Genomic DNA, 23,962 nt, shown 5'->3' on the forward strand with positions numbered 1-23,962 from the left:
CTAAGTCATTATTAAAAATAAATACTGTATAAGAGAACATTTGTAATTATGTCATAAATATTACACAACTAGCAGTACAAAAATTTACAGCTTTTAGTCTGATTGAAGTCTCCAGGGAAAAAGCAGATACCAAGATTATTTTATTTCTGAATTTGTGAAAAGCGATGGCGATTTAAAGTATATACACTCATGATAAAAAATGTGAACAACTTCAATTTAGTATTTCATAGAAGTAGGGAGCATCTTCTATCATAAAACCAAGATTACTATCACCAGACATTTCGTGCCTAAATCCAATCATTTCTTGTTCACATTCATTCATACCATCTGTGACAATTAGATGAGGCATTTCTTTAAGAAGTTGCTTAACAGCTTCCCTGTCTTTATTGAGGCAGCACCTAATACTAAGAAGTTGTAAATGCTTGAGTTTTGAAGGTATCAGGTCCAATGGCAACCCTTTAATGTTGCAATAATCCAACGTTAACTCTTGTAGGTTCTCGAAGTTCACCATAAGAGCCATGGAGGATTCTTGAAGTTTCTCGCAACACACTAAGGCCAAGGTCCTCAATTCTCTGCAGTTACTGAGGTACTCTATACCAATACTTGTAATGTCTGTAGTATCCAGATGGACAGATTGCAGATCGCGAAGGTGACAGAAATTTTCGAGACTCTGATCGCTCAGGTTGGTGCACTGCACAAGTTGGAATCTCCTGAGCCTAGGACAGTTGGTAATAATAACATCAGCCAGTCTGTCTTCATAATTTTCATAGTACATAATACTGAGTTCAATCAGCTGGGACATAGCCATATTTTCAAAAAGTTTTAATATGATATTTAAATCTGTACCTTCTAAGTATTGTAAACATAACGTGGTTAAAGTGGATAAGTTCTGTAGCGAGTCAAATCCCACATCCACCATTAGAGAACCGTACGAGTCTAAATGAAGGGTTTTTAAAGCTTGGCAATGTGCTAGTAACGGAAGAGTACACTTGCCTTCTTTACTAAACAATTTTAAACCTAAAGTATGAAGTTTCTCTCTTTTCTTGTATAACAGATAACTAAGATCACTGAAGGTGCACACCATACTCGTAAGATCCACATGCTGAAGATTAGGGCAGCCATCCGCTATTGGTTTTAGAAAAGCTGATGTTCTAGGATCGACTAAAACAACACCAGACAGATTTCTCAATTTACTGAACTGTCCAATAGCCTGAGCTAGCTTTGCTTCGTTTAAAATTCTGTTAGGGAGGAAGAGTTGTTCAATATTAGGGCACTGTTGCACTAATTTCTTAATAAGTCGAAAACTAAGTTTCTGGTGACGACACAAAATAAGTGTCCGAAGATCAGAACAATTATCTATCAAAGTATACAGCACTGAAGAATGAACAGGTCGCTGATCAGCAATGAAAATCCGCAACTTTGGTGTCTTCTTCAAGATCTCTATGATCTGTTTATCAGTGTCCTGCTGCTTAGGATAGTAGACCCTCTCCCTCCACAGATGAGGATCATACGACACTTCCCTCCAATGAGAACTAACAAACTGCACTGAATTAATCAAGTCTTCAAAACTCAGGTATGAAAATATTTCTACTAGCAATTCTTCTGGAAGAACTGCAGTGAAATTTTGTGCCTCATCACTTGACCTAATTTCTTCGTCCTGAAAGAGAAGACAAATTTCATTACTTTCATACAGACTTTTACGGACAAATTCTACAGGATAGCACACAAATAGATGAATAATCTTTTATTAACAAAGAGAAGGTGATAGTACTATAAAAAGATCTTGAAATTGTGGAAAGCTTTAAGAACTTGGGAAGTGAACTAATGCTGGATTGGACATGAAGATGATTAAACGGATACAACACGGAAATGCAATTTACCAGTATAAGAAACTTGATCTGGAAGAAGGAAGTACCAAGGAGGTGTCAAGAGGTCATGTGCAACATGTATTATTGCTCAATACTAACATTATATGCTCATTTCATAACATTTTCTTGGACTATAGGGGGCCTTTACTGAGGTACTACCCGCTGAGCCACCTGGACCATGGGCTTTTTTTTTTTTTTTTTTTTACAACTTGCTTTACATTACAAAGTCTTATGTCAATGATGGGATAGGAAACGGCTAGGAGTGGGAAGGAAGTGGTTGTGGTCTTAAATAGGGTACAGCCCCAGCACTTGCCTGGTGTGAAAATGGGAAACAACACAAAACCATCGTCAGAGCTGCTGACAGTAAGGTTCGAACCCACTATCTCCCGGATGCAAGCTCACAACTGTGCGCCCCTAACCACACGGCAAACTTGCCTGGTGAGGTTCTTTAAAGACGTATTACTCCTCTATCCCTCACCCTTTGTCATGACTTAGTACATGCCTTACTTTCCAACATCACGAATTTTGTCCCGCAGGAGCATCTTCAAACACCAATAGACTGAGCCGGGATCAAACCTGCCAACAGAAAGCTAGAATTCTATTGACTGAGCCACTCAGCCTGACTCAAAGCAGTTAAGAGGATTGAGATAAGTCTCTATTTTCTCAGCCTGGTGTTCACGGCGTATATGGATCTTTCTTTTAAAACTAAGAATTTCATTTTTGTCCGTATTGAACTGAAAATGGAAGATAGGAAAACTTAGAAGGGTCCACCTTTTCAATACAAAAATGTTATAGTTTATTTATAACATGTATTTGCACTTGGAACTAGTTTCGACGCTGTTTGGCGTCATCATCAGCCAAAATGTGGGAAATAGGCCAGCATGTAGGCATTTATATTACACAAGGCGTTACATTAAACAATACACATCTTACAGGGAGATAAAAACAGGGACGAATATAGAAACAAATGAATCGTTGAGAAAGCAAAAGTTATACATATTAAAAATAACCTTAACCACACATCTTGCAGTGCAAAAATATTTGTCTTGAATGATTCCTGAATACAAAACACACGCGCACACATTTCTGAAGAGCCAGCAGGCAGGAAAAAGTAAAGTGAAACCTTAAGAGTTCTTCTGAGAAGAGTTCATCATTTTTCTATGTTCAGACTAACTAATGAAGTCTCCCTTGAGTTCATGATAAACATACACAATAGGAAAATCTCCTTCACTCTCAACAGTAGCTATAAAGACCAACGGTAAATTTCATTTTTAAATATTGTGCAGAGACGTGGTTTTCACTCGTATTGTGTTACTGATCGCTAATTGCATGTATTCAGCACCTAAGTTAATATTTGCCGGCCGTTATTATACACTAATTTTTATTGCTATCCCGGAGATTTACTGACCTCGGAATGACATGTCAGTGATCCCAATGTCCTTATGCTTTGAGTGAACATGTCTCTATATTTTTAATTATTCCAATGCGCCATTAATTGCGACTTAAAATTGACTATATTATCATTGCTTCCCCATAAGGAGAGCTCGAGGTTGGGTACGCGTTCAACTTGGCGTACTTTCTCCTGCAGCGGAGACCTGCCATCAGCGATCCATGTATAGAGATCAGTGGATCATACTAAACTTATATTAACTTAAAAACTTAAAATAATAGAATACCGTGCGCAAAAAAATAATTATTTTGTTATTTAAAAAAAGGAAAAACATGATCTGAAATGAATTAGCACATTGTACACTAAATGCAAAGTGATTAAGTGAAGATAATTAATCTTAACTCTTATCTGGGATCATATATACCAATTTATATTGTTAAAGCAGGCCTACTTTCCAATTTATGAATTAATTCCCCAAAACACGGAACTTGTAGAGAGAAAGACACCAACAGTGTAACCTGTCAAAAATTTAATATTTTATGAATTTAGGAGAGTAATAGCGATCATTTGAGAGAACTGTGCCTAGTAGCATTATTAGTTACCCCAGAACAGTTCAGCAGATAAGAAAAACATACAAAATCAATTGATATCCATAATAAAATGAATTTAAACAGCCTAATTTATTACAAAATCCTCCACCAGAATTTCATGATAAACTTCATGTGATCATACCAAACTTATATTTTGGAGAACAATCTAGATGCAGGCCTTTGCTACATTTGCGACACATTGTTCTTGATGTACGCCTTTTTGATTTCACACACCACACGTTTCTATATGAGAACTGCTGATGATATACTATCAAGCCTACTAGAGAGAGAGAGAGAGAGAGAGAGAGAGAGAGAGAGAGAGAGTGTGTGTTAGGCTCCGTTTTTTTAGGAAGTTTTTGCACTTTAGTAGAAGTACCGGTACTTCCATTTACATCACTCACGCTGCCAGGTGAAACCACATCAGACTGCTTATGTTCAAACCACTCACTTCCTAAAGTCTCAATATATAGGCCAGTCTTGACATGGGGCGTCGAGCTCCTCCAAACTTTTCCTTGTGTAATGTTGAAAGTTACCTTCTTCCAATATTTTACAGTTTTCCTCTCATCAAGGTATGTGTACAACATCACTAGTATCAATTCCCCCCCATGTATTTATTTATAATTACACACCACTTCTGGTTTTGTAATTTCTTTTTGTTGACCATGGTACTTAGTTGTGAAAGTTTTATCAGCAGCCCTACCTTCACTAGTCAGTAGGACAGGAATCCTTTGACTCTTCTTTTCCCTATAGCCATAACTAACATAGGCCCTGACTTCAAGTATTTTCTATCCCCAACACCAAACTTCTGTTTCATCGCCCAGTTCCTGTTATGAATGTCCCTATTTTATACAAATCCTTCACTAATGGCACTGACATAAAGAAATTGTCAATAAACACACGGTATGCTTTCTGTAAATAATTACCTACAGTGAGCAGGTGCCATACGACACAGTACCCTAAACCATGCTTTGCAAAATTGTCTTCATCTTTTTTACATTTTGCACCTCTGTACACATAAAATCCTAAGCAGTAATTCTCTACTGAATCACATATCATCCAAAGTTTTATGCCCCACCTGTGGTGGTGTTTATTTGGCAGGTACTGCATGAGTGTTGTGTGATTCTTTGTCCCCACCAAACTTTCATCAACAGATACTTGCTGATGTGGAGTGAAATGGTACCTTGAAACTCGATTGGCATGGTCAACAACAGGCTGGAATTTTCCACAGGTATCATAATTTGCTTCATTAGAGCAGCAAGGCCTCTACTGTCTGCAACATGAAAGAATTTCAACAGAAGCTGAAATCTATTTCTGACAAACATGTGCCTAACCCAAGGTGAACTTCGGGAGAATGAAGCAATTGTAGTTTTTTTTGTTCAGTACCATGTTCAGTATGCAAGCCAAGAAAGCTTTCGTTTCTTCAACTGTAGTGTTGTGTCAGCTGGATGTCCTTGATATGGGTGAAAGTTTATTCTGATATTTCTTTATAGATTGTGAAGCATATCTGTTAGTCTCTGTTACTAATAGTGTCAGGAATGAAAGTTTAAAGAACAGACTGAAATATTCTATGGGTGGACCATCAGGTTGAAGTACATGTTTTGGGCCTGGGATTTCATAAAAATGGTGGGGATGGACAACATTAATTTCTGGGAATATGCATTCAGTCCAAGAATCGTCTAATTCACTGTCACTGTCATTTTCATTAGCACTGTCACTATCACTCTTTGACATTGCAGGAGCTGTTGTAAGCCCATTAGCCAATGGCACAGCTCCATCATTCTCTGGTGCACTATCTGAAGACTCAGAAACATCATAATCATTACTTTCACTAAAATTAGAGTCACATCTTCAAAGCAATCCAAGAGTTCCTCAATTTCTTCTCTCGAAATAGGCCTACGTGAGGACATGCCTTCTTGTGATAAAATGTACTATTTACAACTTTACAACGGCCTAAATAAATTGCTAAGTAACTATAACTACAGTAGAAACAATAATAAACTTAATATATTATGATAAATAACTCAAATGCGTCAATTAGAACGTAAAATTGTTGAAAAAAAATCACAACACGTGAGCATAAAAAAACAAGGAGGGTGCCATATTGGATCATAGACGTCAAGCGCTCACAGACCATACACTAACAATGGATGAGTAAACTAGCAAAAATGAAGGTATGTCAGTGCCATCTAATAACATAAGGAATTACAAACATTCTACCTTCTTACCAATTGATTTGTGGCACAATCTAGCGCCTTACTGCATAACTACACCACTTATAAGAGGATGCCGATCGAATCGGCATCCTGGCATTTTTCGTACAGAATGTAAGTGGAAATTCTAAATTCCAATGGAGGGAATTAGATATTTTTCCACCAATAGAGCATATAAAAAATCAGATCAAAAATCACCTGCATACACCCCGGCATCAGTGGGTAGGGTCTGACACATCCCACTCTGACGACTCGTGTCAGACCTAAGGCGAAATGCTGGTTAATAGAGCAAACGCCTGAAAAGCCATACATCTAATTTTTGATCTGATTTCAGAATGTAAGTGTCGATGCATCGGCATCTTGGCACTGTAAGAGTTAATATGAAAGCTAACAAGGCTCTAAAAGTAGTCTCCAAAAGCTGCACACAAATATCGTAGAACGTCAATACCAGTGAGCCAAATGTAGCATGAATATAAGCATTTTCACAATTAAATTTAGGTCAATAAGAAAAAAATGAGGATTGAATGATACAAAAAAAGAACAGGGTGAAGATTTTAGATATTGCGGTAAAGATATGAGTGATCTCCTAGGATGATGGTAATAGGATCGTTTCAGAAGTCGTAAGAACTGTGTTACGTCTTCCAATACAGAATCAGCAGTGATGTAAGTTAAATCCACTTTGTGTGTTTGAAGGTCAATGGAATGAGCTTCTCAGTGCTAGCACCAAGTCGGGTCGTCATACAAGAGCAACAAGCAAGGAGCAATCGGAAGATAAATCTACAGAAATCATTGTTTCATAATGTACACAAATCTTCAACATCTGCAAGTCCTGTTGTAAAACTCTGAACACACTCGACTCTCAGATGTGTGGATAATTCCTGCACAATCGAACAAACACCTGTCTTTGTTAATCACCGACACCCCTGTGTTGGTGCAGACACAGGACAACCACTCTGCAACAGTTCAACAGTTGTTATTTATTTATATTGGAAAGCCTCAACAGTCTGATAAAGGCAAAACCTATCATTAATCGCTTCACTTAGCTCCACATGACACTGACGAGCATTTCTGCCATGAAGAGAAGCAATTTTCAGGATGGCAGCCCACTAACAGTTCTGTGTATTGTTATCACCAATGTACACAGACACCGTCTGTTGGTGGCATTCAGTATTGTGTGGCACAGGTTTTCAAACAACGTAATGTAATTAATAATAATGTTATTAAGTCCCACCAACTACATTTTGATGGTTTATGGACACCAATGCGCCGGAACTTAGTCCCGCAGGAGTTCTTTTACGTGCCAGTAAATCTACTGACATGAGGCTGACATATCTGAGCATCTTAAAATACCACCAGACTGAGTCAGGATCAAATCTGTCAAGTTGGGGTCAGAAGGCCAGCGCCTCAACCGTCTGATCCACTCAGCCTGGCAAACAATGTACTTTCAGTTGTCATGACTTACGAAACAACCTCTGTATAATAAGTCAAGCCGTAGCAGATCCCATGCAGTGAGTTAGCTGTTGTGATCAATGGAAGCTGTACAGAAGTGTGCTAGCAAACTAAATTAACCTTGACCGGGCGAGTTGGTCGTGTGGTTACGGGCGTGCAGCTGTGAGCTTCCATTCGGGAGATAGTGGCTTCGAGTCCCACTGTCGGCAGCCCTGAAGATGATCTTCCATGGTTTCCAATTTTCACACCACGCAAATGCTGGGGCTTTACCTTAGTTAAGGCCACGGCTGCTTCCTTCACACTCCTAGGCCTTTCCTATCCCATCGCCGTCGTAAGAACTGTCTGTGTCGGTGCGACGTAAAGCCAATTCTTAAAAAAAAAAAACCTGCATCACTGTAATCAGGTTTATTTATTTATATCAGAAGCAATGCAAACTATTTAGACTGATGCTTTCAAGGCTCGTAATTGTAGACATAATAAGCTTCTGGGCTTTTGCAGAGCCAGAAACAAGGTGAAAATCTTTACGTCTCACAGAGAACTTTGCTCCGCAACTTCAGAAGAAAATCTCGTCTGGTCACGAGCAATGAAGGTTTGAATTTATGAATACTTTACAGTTGGTCTATAGTAAGTGGTACTCTCGTTTGTCACTAGATGGCTCACTATGAGCTAGCCTTCCGATCGGAGATGACTACATCATCTTAGCTCCAAATAAGATGTTTCTGTTCTCTCAAATGTGCGTTAGGAAGGAAACAGCAAGGTCATCAGATCATGTGGTAGGAAAAAAAAAAAGAATAAGATGAAAAATAGAATTATGTCCAATGAAAGACTGACAGGATAGAAGAATGGAACAGAGTTGGAGATGTAAAGAAAACAAAAATATTTTCTTCTGAAGATGCGGAGCAAAGTTCTCTACAAAACAAATAAGTTCACCTTTTTTTCTGACACGGCAAAAGCCCAAAAGCTTATAATCATGTCTACAATGTAAACTATTGATTAAAAAGTGATTAAAAGAAAAATTACTTTACATCATGTTTGTATAACATTCCTTTCAAGTGCATTCAGGGTTTACTCATTCATGTACTTCAATGTTTTAAGATGTTAATTTTAAGTAGGTCTAAATATTTTTACCATGTACAACACACAGGTTATGCATTCTATACCTTAACCAACTGTGAAGATTTAGTGGCTGAGGATGGCTCAAAAGAGCGGAAACATGTACTAATATCCATGTAAAATAATCGAAAGAGATTATTACATTTATAAAAGTATTGAATAGGTAGACAAACAGATACATCTTCTGATCATTATCGTCAATACGAAACCTGAAACTATTATATGCCATATGCCGCAGTTAAATCGATGAATGCCACCCTCTGTGATTTTCCAGTTCTCAGAACTATTCAATGCACTGAGTCAGATGTATGATTTGTGACATATACAGGGTGGCACACGAAATGTCATGCACTGGAAATTGTTTATAGAATATTTAATTACAACACATTTAATTTAAAAAATGGCATTACAACACTCAATGAAATGTGCATGATTAGTATGCAGCACATGTTCTCGGCGTACAGCAACTTTGAGACGAACATGCATGTTTGTGACCACTCTACGACACACCTTCTTGCTCAACACTTGGAAAAAGGTCAGAACGGCCGCTTGTTTATTGTTTGTGTCAGTAGATTATCTCCTTCAAATACTCCACAGGAAGAAGCCACACAGATTAAAATCGGGGCTATATGGTGACCAGATTGAGTCGAACTGAAAATGTTCCAAGATATCGGTGGAATATCACATGGGCCTGAAATGTTCATGTAGGAAGTCCAGATCATCATTTGCTGTGCGCAGACAAGCTACATCTTGCATGAACAATTTTGTCTCTATTGGTAGTCTTGGTCTTAATGGCAGACTGTGCCGAAAGCCTGCAGTCTAACATCTTGGAACTTGAAAATAGGTGCAATGAGTATGGTATGAAAATTAGCCTTTCGAAGACTAAATTGATGTCAGTAGGTAAAAAATTCAACAGAATTGAATGTCAGATTGGTGACACAAAGCTAGAACAGGTCGATAATTTCAAGCATTTAGGTTGTGTGTTCTCGCAGGATGGTAATATAGTGAGATTGAATCAAGGTGTAGTAAAGCTAATGCAGTGAGCTCGCAGTTGCGATCAGCAGTATTCTGTAAGAAGGAAGTCAGCTCCCAGACGAAACTATCCTTACATCGGTCTGTTTACAGACCAACTTTGCTTTACGGGAACGAAAGCTGGGTGGACTCAGGATATCTTATTCATAAGTTAGAAGTAACAGACATGAAAGTAGCAAGAATGATTGCTGGTACAAACAGGTGGGAACAATGGCAGGAGGGTACTCAGAATGAGGAGATAAAGGCTAATTTAGGAATGAACTCGATGGATGAAGCTGTACGCATAAACCGGCTTTGGTGGTGGGGTCATGCGAGGCGAATGGAGGAGGTAGGTTACCTAGGAGAATAATGGACTCTGTTATGGAGGGTAAGAGAAGTAGAGGGAGACCAAGACGACGATGGTTAGACTCGGTTTCTAATGATTTAAAGATAAGAGGGATAGAACTAAATGAGGCCGCAACACTAGTTGCAAATCGAGGATTGTGGCGACGTTTAGTAAATTCACAGAGGCTTGCAGACTGAACGCTGAAAGGCATAACAGTCTATAATGATAATGTATGTATGTATGTATGTATGTATGTATGGTAGTCTTGTTGCAAAGAGTTGTGAAAGAAAACTGTTTTGCAACATGTCCATGTAACGCACACTATTGACTGTGTCACTGAAGAAAAACTGGCCCAATAATTCCATGACACAATATTGCTGCCCGTACACACTTTCACACCATGATTTTCAACCTCATGCACAATATCAGGCTGTTCCTTTGGCAAAAACCAGGCACTGTTTGTTCAGAGAACCATTGAAAAACAGTACTGTATACCTCATCACTGAACCATGTGTTGTACAGTTGGGTTCACCTTCTGCAATAGCCCACACAGCAAACTGTACTCGCTGCTGGTTGTCATGCGCCATTATTAGTTTATGAACTGGTGTCATTTTGTATGGGAAAAGATCAAGCTCAGGCTGCAGTATTCTCTGAATTGACTGATGAGAGATGTCCAGCTGAACACAGGCAGTTCCGGTGGATTTGGATGGATTCCGAGCCACAGCCGCAATATTTTCTGGTGAGCAGACCGGCTTCATGGGTTTTCTCTCCATGATACTGCCAGTCTTTACACCGTCTGCTGGCAGGAAGGCCACCGGATACCAAAACAAACACAAAACCTTTCCTACTCTCTTTGCTTTCGCATCAAACGACAATGTTTTCACCTTCTCTTCACATGTCAACCTCCCTTTGTCAGTCGTACTGTATATCTGGAAGCATGAGTGACGTGCTGCTGTCTGTTGAATCACGCATGAAATAAGGTTTCTGTTCACAAAAGGACACATTTTATAAACCATTTTCAATGTATGACATTTTGTGTGCCACCCTGTAGATGACACAGCAATGAAATGGGTCTGTAGCTTTTCCTGGTCTGTGAAGTGCACTTATTCTGGATTTCCTCCACACTCGTGATACCTTGCAGTTGTTTACACAATTGAGCTTGAAAAGGCTGGAGAGCTTCGATACGCCTGCACATGTAGACACTTATTACGCACAAGTTCATTCTCCAACACAACAGGAAAGCAGTAATAAGATTACAATCGACACTATTTTTTGTGGTAAAATTTGATATAATATTAAAGTTTTACATTCACGTAACTTACCATTATCTGAGGATCAGTTGAAGATTATAACTGATCTGAAATCTTTCCTTAAAACAACACACTCAAATACAGTTATCACTGAAATAAAACATGAATAAGAAATAATCATTTAAGTAAATCCATAATCACGTTTCATTACGCATCTCAAATAACATCAGCAAGTATCCTGGCACACCCTAACATTCAAAATCACCATGAAAAATCATTAAATGATGGAATAAAATTAACAGAAATGTACAAATACTCATAGTATGGTAGACATTTATCACAATGAGTATGTTTCAGATGGAGTTTATTAGTCAGTGGGCAACTCTCAGTGAATACTGTGATATTCTGCATCAAGATACTTTGCCATGTCTTCCAAGGTCCTCCTTCTTTCCCTTTTTTTTTTTTAATGAGAAGAACATCAGAGTACATGTATCATAAATGTCCCGATAGATGTGGTAGCTAATATTGTGCATTCCCTTTCTCTATTTGAAAGTAGTCAAAAGTTGTGTGATTTTCAAACCAGTATCCCAAGAGGTTCGTCTCTGGTGAATTTCAACCACATCATCATCATCATCATCATCATCATCATCATCATCTTTTCCTACAGCTTTTCCCCAGGCCTGTGGGGCTGCGGTGCAAAATGTGTGGCAAATGTGAATTTGGCCCTTTTTTACGACCGGAAGCCGTTTCTGACCCAACCCTATGGAGGAATGTAAACACTATTGCATGTTCCTGTGGTGGTTGGTAGTGAGGTGTGTTGTCTGAATATGGAAAACGATGGGAAAATAACAAACACTCAGTCCCCAAGACAGACTAACTTATCAGACACGGTTAAAATCGCTGACCTGACCAGGAATCAAACCTGAGATACTCTGAACCAAAGGCCTCATGCTGACCATTCAGCCAAACAGTCTGACTGAATTTTAACCACATACACTAACTTCAGTAACTTTCACCATCACACGTTCAATCTGGCCAAAGTTTTAGAAGTCTTTGTTTTCCATTTCAACTATTGAAAATGTTCTGGTTACAAATGCATCTGCAATCGCATACTTCCACTAAAAAGGATGATACACTTTTTGTGATAATTACATTCTATGCTGGACTGGAGAGAAGTGAGGACTTCATTAAGATGAGGACCAAATTTCAAGATCCATTTTTAAATATTTTCAAATGTGTTTTCATAGAATCTGATGACGTTCTTTCAAGAACAAAACATGCCATTTATTTTGAATTGTTCCTTTATCTGGTAGTTATTCATAGATTAGTTTTGACAGGGTGAAGAACCTAACAGTTACAACAGGAAATATTTTAAAAATGGAATGCACACTTTCAAAACTCTTCTTTTTACCTCGCTTGCAGCAAAGTTCTTATCGCAAGGCAGGAAGGTATGCCCAGTGCAGAGAAACTTTCGATGTATCTGAAGACTCAGAAACATCATAATCATCACTTTCACTAAAATTAGAGTCACTTACATCTTCAAAGCAATCCAAAAGTTCCTCAATTTCTTCTCCTGAAATAGGCCTAAGTGAGGACATGCCTCGGTGTGATAAATGTACTATTTACAACTTTACTACTAGGCAACTAGTGGCAGCAGCCGATCGCCTGTACGGAAAACAGGTCTTAAACTCCCCATTGCCAGTCGATAAAATGGTATCTACGAGTGAGGAACTGCTTCTGCTTACTTTACTAATCCAAAAGAAAAAGAGAAATAAACATAGGGCAAGAGCAATGCAAGTGCATCCTATGCTCTCAGGAAGACTGGAGAGTGGTTTTTACCACACTTTGTTTACCAATCTATGTGCTGACGAAAGGAAGTTTTTTAATTACTTCCAGGTATCTAAATCATAATTTGACAAACTTCTGAGTTATATAACAACCGATATTATAGGAATTGACAGAATGATGAGGAAAAGTATTTCACCGGAAGAGAAGCTAGCTGTAACTTCGAGGTAAGGCATAATTTCCAATAATAGTCTTGTTCTCACAATTATTGGCCATTTTGAATTAACAAAAGGAACAGAACCATGTTGTGCCTTGTCCATTTTAATGCATTAATGTATTATAACCATAACAAAATTACATCTACTTTACCCAGTCAAATTAGTTATCAAAATGCACAAAATCACTCATCTGGCCTTCAGAAGATGCCAGTGATGTTATGGTTTCCATCGTAGATGCAGAATTTGGGTATTTTAGAGAGGTATTGTAGATCTGAGGGGGACAATTCAGTAGAAGATTGTGACTTGCCAAAAATGCTGGATACTGGCCAGAATAATGTGTGCTTGGTTGTGGATATCCTGTATACCTGGGTAGTCCTTGGTATGATATTGACTGTTGTCATTGTAGGTATATTCCCTGACCTCGAGAAATAGCTACTTTTTAGTGGCAGCTTTCTTTCACCAGGAACCTTATGCATTTCTGATACGAGAGAAAGCAGGAACACACTATCCTCATCATTCTCATCTGATGTACCACTTTCGTGAATAATTTTAAGAACTTCAAGCAGTTCATCATCTCGTGTTTTGGTCTTCCCTTTCTTCGACTGCCTACAGCTGACATTCTCAGACTCGTCATCTGATTTTTGGATACCCAGCCCTATCATATCTGCATCTTCATTTTCTACAGTAGAGTTTGTAACATCTCCATCGCCCATGCTACTTGAGGTCCTTTTCGACACCGTTTCCAAGAAAAGTAAGGTTTTGAAATATACATACTGCTTCCGCTCACTTACTCCTGAACCACTTTTCTCGTTCTTTCTCTGAAGTTCTCTGGTACAGCAGCTGCGAATACTCTTCCACTTCTTCTGAATAACAGCAGCTGAAAAAAATACATTTACGCTGTCGTGACACAGGTTTTGCCACAACGAGTAGTGATGAATAATCAGATTGTTTCCCCGAGCGGTAGGGAGTTTTACTTCAATGGGCTTGGGAGATTTGCTACGTGTAAAGAGACGAAGTCCTCTGCTTCCCAAAAACCTTCTTTAATTGTAGACCGATGAATATATAGAATTATATACAGTATTTACAAGCTTCTTCTCAACCTCGAATATCAATAACATTGAAGACTTGGCATGGTCGAAATTCAGTAGTGAGTATTCTAAGTCCAGACTCGAACCTTATTATTATTATTATTATTATTATTATTATTATTATTATTATCGGAGACCTGACAGACAGAGCTTCCGCTCGCACTCCTAGTAGAATTGTATTGTTCCAAAAAGCCTCGACTAGGGTGTGTATCCCTGTTTTATACCCTCTCTACATTACGCCCTCCTTCTAGAAGGCAATCGAAGTTCTCTTCCTATGGTAACTGTCTTCAGACACCCCAAAACGAAAACGCCTCTTTCCATTCACCTACTTTCCACCTTTTCTGGAGACGTACTACGCATTTCAGCAGGGTGCAGCTTCCTGCTTTTTGACTCACCCTACTTCGACCAAGCCATTCTTCTAAATGCACAACTTGTTGCTTTTTACATTTGTGAGCCTTCAAAACTCTTAAGACCTATATGGTTCTTAATTTTACCTTAAATCTTTTCCCATTATTATTATTATAATACCTTGGCCTCACTGCCATACATAGTTATAAATATTAACTCATAATTTCCCCATAACATCAACGCATGTCTCGGCGACACCATTCCTCCCACGTTCCCGGTCACGAGTTCGATCCTCGGAAGAGTGAGTCCTGAGCTCGAACTGGGGCGGACACGACAAAGCTATATACGTGCAGTGGGTTTGCTAAACTACTTAGATAAAAGCGCTCGTGTGTGTGTTGTATCAGCTGATTCCAATGACGTACATGCAGGGTGCAAAACAGTGAGGGGGGGGGGGGCAGAAGGGAGGGTTTTATTTTAAAGGTTCGCCCCCTCACTAAAATTGCCCTGGGTGGGGGATGAGTGGAATTCTTTAATTATAAAATAATGAGGAAAATGTAAAGTACATATTGCTGAAATTCATGTTTTTACTGTACATATTTTCATAAAAACATCAGCAATTAATATATATAATATAGAAATCATAGGGAATAACTTTCCAATATTTATCATCCTTGTTATAACAACAGAATTCATACAAAAAATCTAAAAGTTACATTTTTCTGGGGGGGGGGGGTAATTTACTTACAGGGGAATTATATACCCCCTCCCCCGCTGGGTACTGCCTGAAATAAACATTAGTAATTAAGCCATATGATCCTTCTCCCCCCACCATTTCTTTCTGATTTTGCACCCTGCATAACTTACATGTATGTTACAATATATGCTTGTATAATACGACAAGTCTGCAAAGCTCTCTGAGAGCGAGTGAAGCCAATCTGTTTTCCTGAAGTAACAGATTCTGGTTACAGACTGCAGCTCAGTTTTACCAAAGGACGAATTTCCCACACTGCCTGGGAGCACTAGATGGCAAACATATAAAAGCTGTCAAGCCTGAACACAGTGGCTCCTTGTACTATAATTACAAAAACTTTTTTCTCTTCTGCTAATTGCTTTGTGTGACATGTCATACAAGTTTGTGTTCATCGATATAGGTGCATATAGAAAGTCATCAGACTCAATTGTGTTTAAAGATACAGTGTTCTTTAAGGGACTTGAAAACGGACCCTGAACATTCCTCCACCACAGAGGTTGTACACAGGATTTGATGAGTCAACCCTTTGTATTTGTAGCTGATAAGGGATTTGGTCTTTCCTGTAATATACTGTGACCATATGCGGGCACTTTTCTGAGTGTAAAGAAACGCGTCTTTAATTACAGACTTTCAAGGGCACACAGGTACATTGAATGTACCTTTGGAATACTGTCGTGAACGGCGGCTCACGACGCGCCTTCCGCGTATTAACGAGAGAGCGAACGGGTTCAATTGGGATTCGAATCCGCGAACTCCAGGGTAGAAGGCCTGTGATTTGAAAAGTAGCAGGCATATGAACGCATGTATATATGAAGGGAAATTATAGGAAAGTTTGTGTATATTCAGAACTCACAATTCATAAATGACAGTAGTAATAATAATAAGAGAAAAAACAGACTATTTCAAGGAAGGACTTAGAACATTCGATGTTGCTTTGGGAGCTCGTAAGCCAAGAGCTTTGTGTCTTAATATTGTGAAACATTGTGCAAGTTAGAATACGCACTTCTTTTGGGTTGGAAATATACAGAGTCACGTGTAAGAGTCGTAGAAACAGTTTCCAAAGTGTTCTGGAACAATGTGTGTAATGCAACGTGACTGGGTGGTTCTATGCCAGAGAACCAATCGGAGAACAGTGCAGTCATGACGTGAACTAGTGACTTGTGGTGGTGGTATATGAATCAGTGGGATTATTCGAGAAAGAATAGAAGAAACTATAAGACTTGGTAACTTGTAAACAAGAGGGCTTTTTGACTCACGGACCTCGAAGGAGGCTTTTTGACTGTAATCCCTCGAAGGAGGCTTTTTGACTTTCATCCCTCGAAGGAGGCTTTTCGACGACAGGCAGTATGCGCAGAAGAGTGAATAGTTAATTAGGGAGAACTGTTGGAGTGCTGGTAGACTTAGCATTCAGTCGCAGTACGCAGTAAAGTGATAGTAAGATAGAGGGGTATCAGGCTCTTGAACTGAGTGTGATTTGTTGCTGAACAATCACAAAGATTCTCCACACAGCAATTGTCAAAGTAGGTGTTAGTATATCAGCTTATAGACTAGCAGCTCAATTGTAATTGGAAGAATTCACGTCGCCGTGAAGAGTAACGAGTTCCAGGGATACCTATGCAGAAGAGGAGAAGACAAGAAGAGAAGAGTGAAGACGTCAGCTGTACAAGAATCAGCTATACTCCGTAGTTAAGTATTCAACAGTAAATATATGTATTATAAGTATTCTTGTGTGTACTAGGAACAAGACTTAAAGACTTTCACAGAGACCTGAAGTCAAGAAGGGTAATTGATGTCAGAGATTTTGTGTTGTATGTATTATTGTATATATCATTGTGTGAATATTCTGGGTTTTTAGAATATAATTATTAATCAAATTGCCAATCTGATTATATGCTCCCAGAACTCCGAACCCAAGTCCTCAGCCTGTTGTACATCCCTTACGGTCACAACAATACTTGCAAATAAATGGTGTATTTTCCATAGACCACTGAATGTTTGACACCACACTAATAGAGAACATAATGAAAGTGTGATGTGGTTTGCATAATTTTGTGTGAGAGAGGGATGGTGTTCAAATCGAAGATACTTTGACAGTAGATGGATTGTTCGAAATGGACCCTGCTTCAAGACTTACATAAAGGCTTGCCAGCAATTTACGAGACAAGTTTGCCTACTTTGTTAGTGAGGAAGGTGCAGTTTCATGGCAAATGGATCGTATTCAGAGACATAAGTACTGTGTCTACAGTACTATACAGATCATAGATGGAAACCAAAAATACAATTGTACTTTACATGTGTTTCATCATTTTTTATTTCCCAATGGACTCTTTTTAATAACACTAATTAAGTAGTGATCTTTTATCTTTCTATTGCTATCTTGTTTACCATCTACATCTCCAACATGATTAAAACTTATCACTACAGTAAAAATAATTGAAGCAAATAATGAATGAAATACTATTTTCTGAATATAGCCTACTCTATAATTTACAGAATTGTCTTGCTAAATTGAGTTTTCTTGTAACAAATTAACAAACGGTATGTAAAATATAAGGAAAACTCTTACCTATCTAGTTTCTCTTTGCTGGTGTTTTGTCATCAAACTTGGGGGAAGAACCTCAATATGCCATGCCCTTCACCTTTGTTTCCATACTCATCGACTGAAGCGTTCCAAATTGTGGGATATTTTCAACTTCATATATCAGGTCTTCCGTGTTCACTTGTTCATAAATTTTAGCATGTTATAAATTATTTTCCTGCTCTGAGAACGTATAACATCCATCGATATGTTTCTCTAAGGTGATGTCATTGTTCCCTAGACGGTGAATAACACTTTGGCAAAACTACCCATTACCAACACAGTTAAATACAGCAAAGCGAGTCATTTTGTGGGTTACTCTAGTTTGCACACATCATTAAGGAAGGCTATATATTTCCATATGAAGTACTTCAAGTGTTAGCAGTGTTGAATTTGCAGGTTGTGTGAGTCAGCACCAGATACTTTAATACAGACTGTACCAATACACACACTGGTGGCCTATCTTGTGTACAGTCTGCAATGAGATGGCACATCCCCCACTACCTTGCCTGTGCTACTGTGCAATGTAGAATCACCTTCAAGTGATAGCAACTGAAGTAAAAAAGAATGTTCCTGCAGGTGTCCACAAGCTGTGATTTATCAAATGGGTTATACAGTAGTTATTTACAATACACGGAAATGTCCAGCATTCTTCTAGCTACGCTGAGTGGCTTTGACAGTACTCAGCCTAAATGAAGAGTTTGATTTTGACTCTTTTTTTTTTCTAGTTGCTTTACGTTGCACCGAAAGATAGGTCTTATTACAAGTCTTATTTCAAGTGACGACGATGGGATAGGAAAGAGCTGGGAATGCGAAGGAAGCGGCCGTAGCCTTAATTAAGGTACAGCCCCAGCCAGCATTTGCCTGGTGTGAAAATGGGAAACTACGGAACACCATCTTCAGAGCTGGAGACAGTGGGGTTCGAACCCACTACCTCTCGAATACAAGCTCACAGCTGTGTGATCCTAACTGCACGGCCAACTTGCTTGGTCTCTCTGGTTTTATATTTAAAGATGCTCAAATACACTAGCCTCATGTCGGTAAATTTTCTGGCACACAATGTCTACAGAAACCTTCACTGTAGCTAGTGGAACACAAAGCCAATAACTACAACTTTCAATATCATTGGAGGAAGGATCATGGAGGAAGACCACACACAAATGGAAATAAGGAAAGTTGTTTAATATTACTTAAAATTAAACTTACAATTGTTGCCATTGTTAGAGTCTCCATCATCACTGCAGAATACCACAATTCATTTAGTTCCAGTTGTCCAAAAATATCAACAGTCGATTTTGAACTGCCATTATTTTCTGTTATTAGGTTCCAGGACTATCCATACTGAATGACCTAGAACATAAATAATTAACACCATTCGGTAAAAAGATGACCTAAAGCAAATATTTTATAAACAATATACTTACAATGGAGGACAGAAGCATCATTACCAAAATCAGTATACTGAATATTTAATTTTTAAGACCAGATTGCAGTCGAAGGTACACTTTCAACATATTAGGTCATGTTCAGTAGGCTACATATTGAAGAGATGTTAACTACAGAACAAAAATGGCCAACAGTGAGATTCAAACCCAAACCCTTCCAATTTCATTCATTCCATCATGAGCCATAAAAAAAAGATGGCAGAGCATGGAATGGCATCAAAAGAATCTGTTCACAAAAAAAGAAAGCAAATACAGTGTTGTCCACAGGGTAAGTTATGGAATGCAGAAAGGTGAATTTGGTTGAATTTATTAAACTCGGAAAAACTTTAAAAGCTCACCATTATGTCCACAAAAGATCTATCATGCATTGTGCACTTAACACCCATTCTTCAACACATTAATGTTTGCCCTCACTGTGTTCAGCTCACCGAGGTGGTGGGGTAGTTTCTGCCACGTCCTGCCTACAGTCCCCTCTGATTGACAATGAAAGGTCAATGCTATGAGACAGTGGAGTGCACAGAGAAAGCAGTGTCAGCACCTGCAGGCTGCTAAATGGATTTCTATCCCAAGGATATTTCCAAGCATACAGAACGGTTTACTTGACCTACCAAGCGACACCTGTTCAGCCTATTGCGAGGCAACGCATGGTCAGACTGTTCAGTATCAGACCAATAATCTTGCTAAAAGAAAAGGAGCTTTTACCGTTCAGTAAGCCTACTTGGTAATGAAATCCATCCAGGTTGAATTCTGGGAATGACAAGTATGATATTTAATTAATTTCAGTCAATAGCAGTGGCTCAATATCTTGCTATAGAAGTAAATATAATTCGAGGGGCTGATAGGTGGGTTACAACCATAGACAATCTCTCTCTCTCTTGTATGTCTCCCTGTGGATGGAGGTGGTAGAATACATCCACTTATCCCCTGCCTGATGAAAAGGTGACTAATAAAGGGGCTCATAACTTGGGAGCATGCGTTAGTAAACAGCGCCCCTAGTTAAATCCATCATTGTTCCTCTTAAAACAATAACCATCACCACTAACTCTCTCCTACTTGTTATACAAGGTAAGATTTCTAAGATTCACATTCCTAAATTGTGTACTTCATGCTGACAGAGTATTGCATACCTTCACCTCCCAGTAACGGGTAGGCTGGTTAACCATAGACTGTGGGGCTAGAAGCAATCCCATAATCATCACGTATGTTTTGAAAGTTGTCAGTTCCAGGATTGAAGAGTTCCTAGCGAGAGTCAGAACTACCTTCTCTTAGTAGAGGAAGAAAAGTCTTCGCAGAGTCTGTCAACAGTCCTATGTTTTCATTTTCCTTCACGTTCGTCCACAATCCTCTTCTTTCTACACATATAAATTCAATGGTGACGAGCAACAGGTATTACTTTTTACAATTTGCTTACGTCACACCAACAGAGATAGGTCTTACAGCGACGATGGGTTAGAAAAGGGCTAGGAGCAGAAAGGAAGCGGCCGTGGCCTTAAATAGGCAACAGGTCCAGCATTTGCATAGTGTGACAATGGGAAACCACTGAAAACCATCTTTAGGGCTGCCAACTGTGGGGTTCGACCCACTATCTCCCGAATGCAAGCTTACACCTGTGCGACCCTAACCGCACAGCCAACTCGCGCGATCACGGTTAATTTAGCTTGCTAGCACACTTCTGTACAACCGCACGGTCAACTTGCATAGTATATTGTTCAGTCCACCTCCCAGCCAATACTGGCCACAGATTATCACCTCCACATCCTCGTCCAACACAGCACCATATCCAATGCTACACTACACAAGGTCTTTTACAGGGTCAAATAAACAAATCAGTCCTTGGAAGCTATCGAGTATGCAACCTTACCACATCCCAGGCAACTGGCTGTTAAAGTTCTTATGTGGGATTCGAACCTCCTACCTCGAGCACTGTCCACTATCACATATCTCTCAGCCTGCTTGCGTGTGAGCTACTGCAACACTTGACGTCCAGTGCCCCCTTCCCAGCCTATAAAGTACCGTGCCCCGGTCTGTGTGTCCACCTCCTGTTTTAAAGCACATGTTCTGCGTATTTGTACTTGTTTTATGGGTTCATTCACGATACCCATAATGAATTAATAGTGATGCTCACGATTCCTGCTGTCTTCTAGCACGTAAACACACATCTCGTTATATTACCCTGGTTTAGGGAGAGGGTGATATAGATTTTGATTACCATAGGGAATCTGAAAAATTTGTCCCGAATGAGTAAATTTATAATACCAATATAAATGGTCCATTATTGGACATTATAAATTTTCCAGCTAACTCATTCCTGGTTGCAAGCATTTCGCCCTTGTGTGCTAGGTTGGGCTCATCAGTTGGTACCTAGCACGCCTACCAAGACGCTGCCTAGTGCATACCATGGAGGCCACTGCATAGGCATCAATTTTTGGTAAAGAGACAAAGTCTCTCATAGTGCATTGGCACTGCCGGTGGCTCCAAGTAGCCTACGCAGTGGCCTTCACGGTATGCACTAGCCAGCGTCTTGGTAGGGGTGCTAGGTACCAACTGATGAGCCCAACCTAGCACAGGAGGGCGAAACGCTGGCAACCAGGAATGAGTTAGCTGGAAAATGTATAATGTCCAATAACGGACCATTTATAATGGTATTATATTGGTATTCGGGAGAGGGACCGATGTCTATCAGAACTGTAGTAAATGTGAACGATGCATAAAACTGGATTGCAAGGGGCTGGTGGACCACCCAGTATATTAACGTCTTATGGTCATACACAATGTAATGCAAAGCATAATATACTGGGTATCATAATCCATTACTAGCAAACTGAGACCTATAAAGAAAGATAGAAACATGAATGGAACACTCAATACGGCAAAAAGAATAAGAGGTCCACTCCAGGAGAGAGGGCAGTAGAAAACAAGACCAGGACAAATATGAAACAAAAAGGAATAAAGATAATTTCCGAATATTCATACACTAATGTCTTCCAATAGATACGTTTTCTCCTCATTAACTTCAAATCTTCCACATCTATTTCTTCTCAGTCCCCAAAGAGCTTGTTTCTGCTCCCCAATTTCATCAAAAGGGAGGGGGGAGAGAGAGAGAGAAAGAGATAGAGAGATGCTGACCTGTCATTGTCTTTATCTTTGGGCCGATGACCAAGATGTTACGTCCCTATAACTACAAGCAACAAGCAAGAGCGTCATTGTCTTCGTCCTGTTATGTGCTCCATTCATGTTTCTATATGGCTTGATTTGGCACTAGCTGTAGTAATTTTGGAGCTGTAACTTCGTCCAAGCAGTTGTAACATGTTTTCATAGCTATGATCCTACGTTTACAAAATAGCCAACAAAGTTTTCGTTTCAGTGTGAACTGCAAATGAAAAAGCAATTGGAAATACTCTGATTTATAATTTGTGACTGTGAAATTATTTCTAACCATATTCTAAATTTCTCTAATGTTACAATAAATAATTGATAATATAAAACAAAAAAATCAACTGCATAACAATTGTGTTTTTTATGAAAACTCTATAATGCTAAAAAGAGATGAATGGAGCATGTAGACCAAATTCTACAAGACTTCAAACACCTGAAATTGTAAAATTAGACTACACATCTACATTGATGTGTCCAGAGAATGATTAACCAAATAAGAGCCAGTGACAGCCCTTCATGGCCTGTTGTATGTTTTTAAGAATGTATTAATCAGCTTTGTTACCAGTACCCCCCAATTCAGTCTCTTAGTACGGGGATACAGACTAAACCAGACAAAAAACAAAATAAAGCAAGAAAAAGACTTGAGTAGTAGATTACAAAATAGGCCTACATAAGAAAAAGTGAGGTTATGTACAGTAACTGTCATCACATAACAATGACAAATATAACGTTGCCTACGTGATCAGTCATATCTCGTAGGCAGCGAACATAACATTAATGGTATGACAACACATGAACCGAGAAACAGTTCATGTCATTTCTTTTAATAAAACAGACTGCACTATAGGCCTACCTCAATAATTAGCCATGAGGATCCACAGAAAAGCAGTTTAATCTTCAGTAACAAAGCCATATGTCACATACTGCGCACAGATCATTATCAATTATAACATAGGCCTACTGCTCGCACTTCTCGCGACCATGAAGAACACAAAACATTCAGCTAAATATTGCAAATCGCGAAAAAAAGCAACTGTCAACATTACGGAGACAGACTATCTGAACTGACCAAGGCTTTTGTACACATTCACATTTCACACGCGAGGTACACAATAACGAACTACTCAGTAGTAAGCAACTTCAAAGCGCTACTTACAAATTTGTATAATAGGGAACCACTCGTTTGAAAGAAGCAACTGCGCATTTCAGCCCATCGCAATGAGCTATATTTCTAGTCTCTTCCCCTTGTTCAGTTCTTGAACTGAACCAAACCATCATACCCTCTATCTTAACTCGACCAACTCTGTTCCCAGGCTCTCCCACTCCGAAACTCCAAATAAATTCTGCCTTGCTTCCCTCCCCTTTC

General features: G+C 39.1%; 1 protein-coding gene across 2 annotated transcripts; it reads right to left on the reverse strand.

Annotated features, from left to right (window-relative positions):
* Nucleotides 1–209: 209 nt before the first annotated feature.
* On the reverse strand, nt 210–23,962 carry LOC136881103 (F-box/LRR-repeat protein 20). 2 transcript variants are annotated; one of them, XM_067153733.2, is made up of 3 exons: nt 23,753–23,962; nt 19,202–19,345; nt 210–1,657 (listed from the first exon to the last, which is right to left on the reverse strand). In XM_067153733.2, the coding sequence occupies exons 2-3, from the start codon at nt 19,229–19,231 to the stop codon at nt 212–214; spliced, it is 1,476 nt and encodes a 491-aa protein (XP_067009834.2). In that variant the 5' UTR covers nt 19,232–19,345; nt 23,753–23,962; the 3' UTR covers nt 210–211. The 2 variants fall into 2 exon arrangements, with proteins under 2 accessions (XP_067009834.2, XP_067009833.2); XM_067153732.2 differs by having other exon boundaries at nt 23,450–23,962.

The sequence above is a fragment of the Anabrus simplex genome, chromosome 9, assembly GCF_040414725.1.
Source record: "Anabrus simplex isolate iqAnaSimp1 chromosome 9, ASM4041472v1, whole genome shotgun sequence".
Lineage (NCBI taxonomy): Eukaryota > Metazoa > Arthropoda > Insecta > Orthoptera > Tettigoniidae > Anabrus > Anabrus simplex.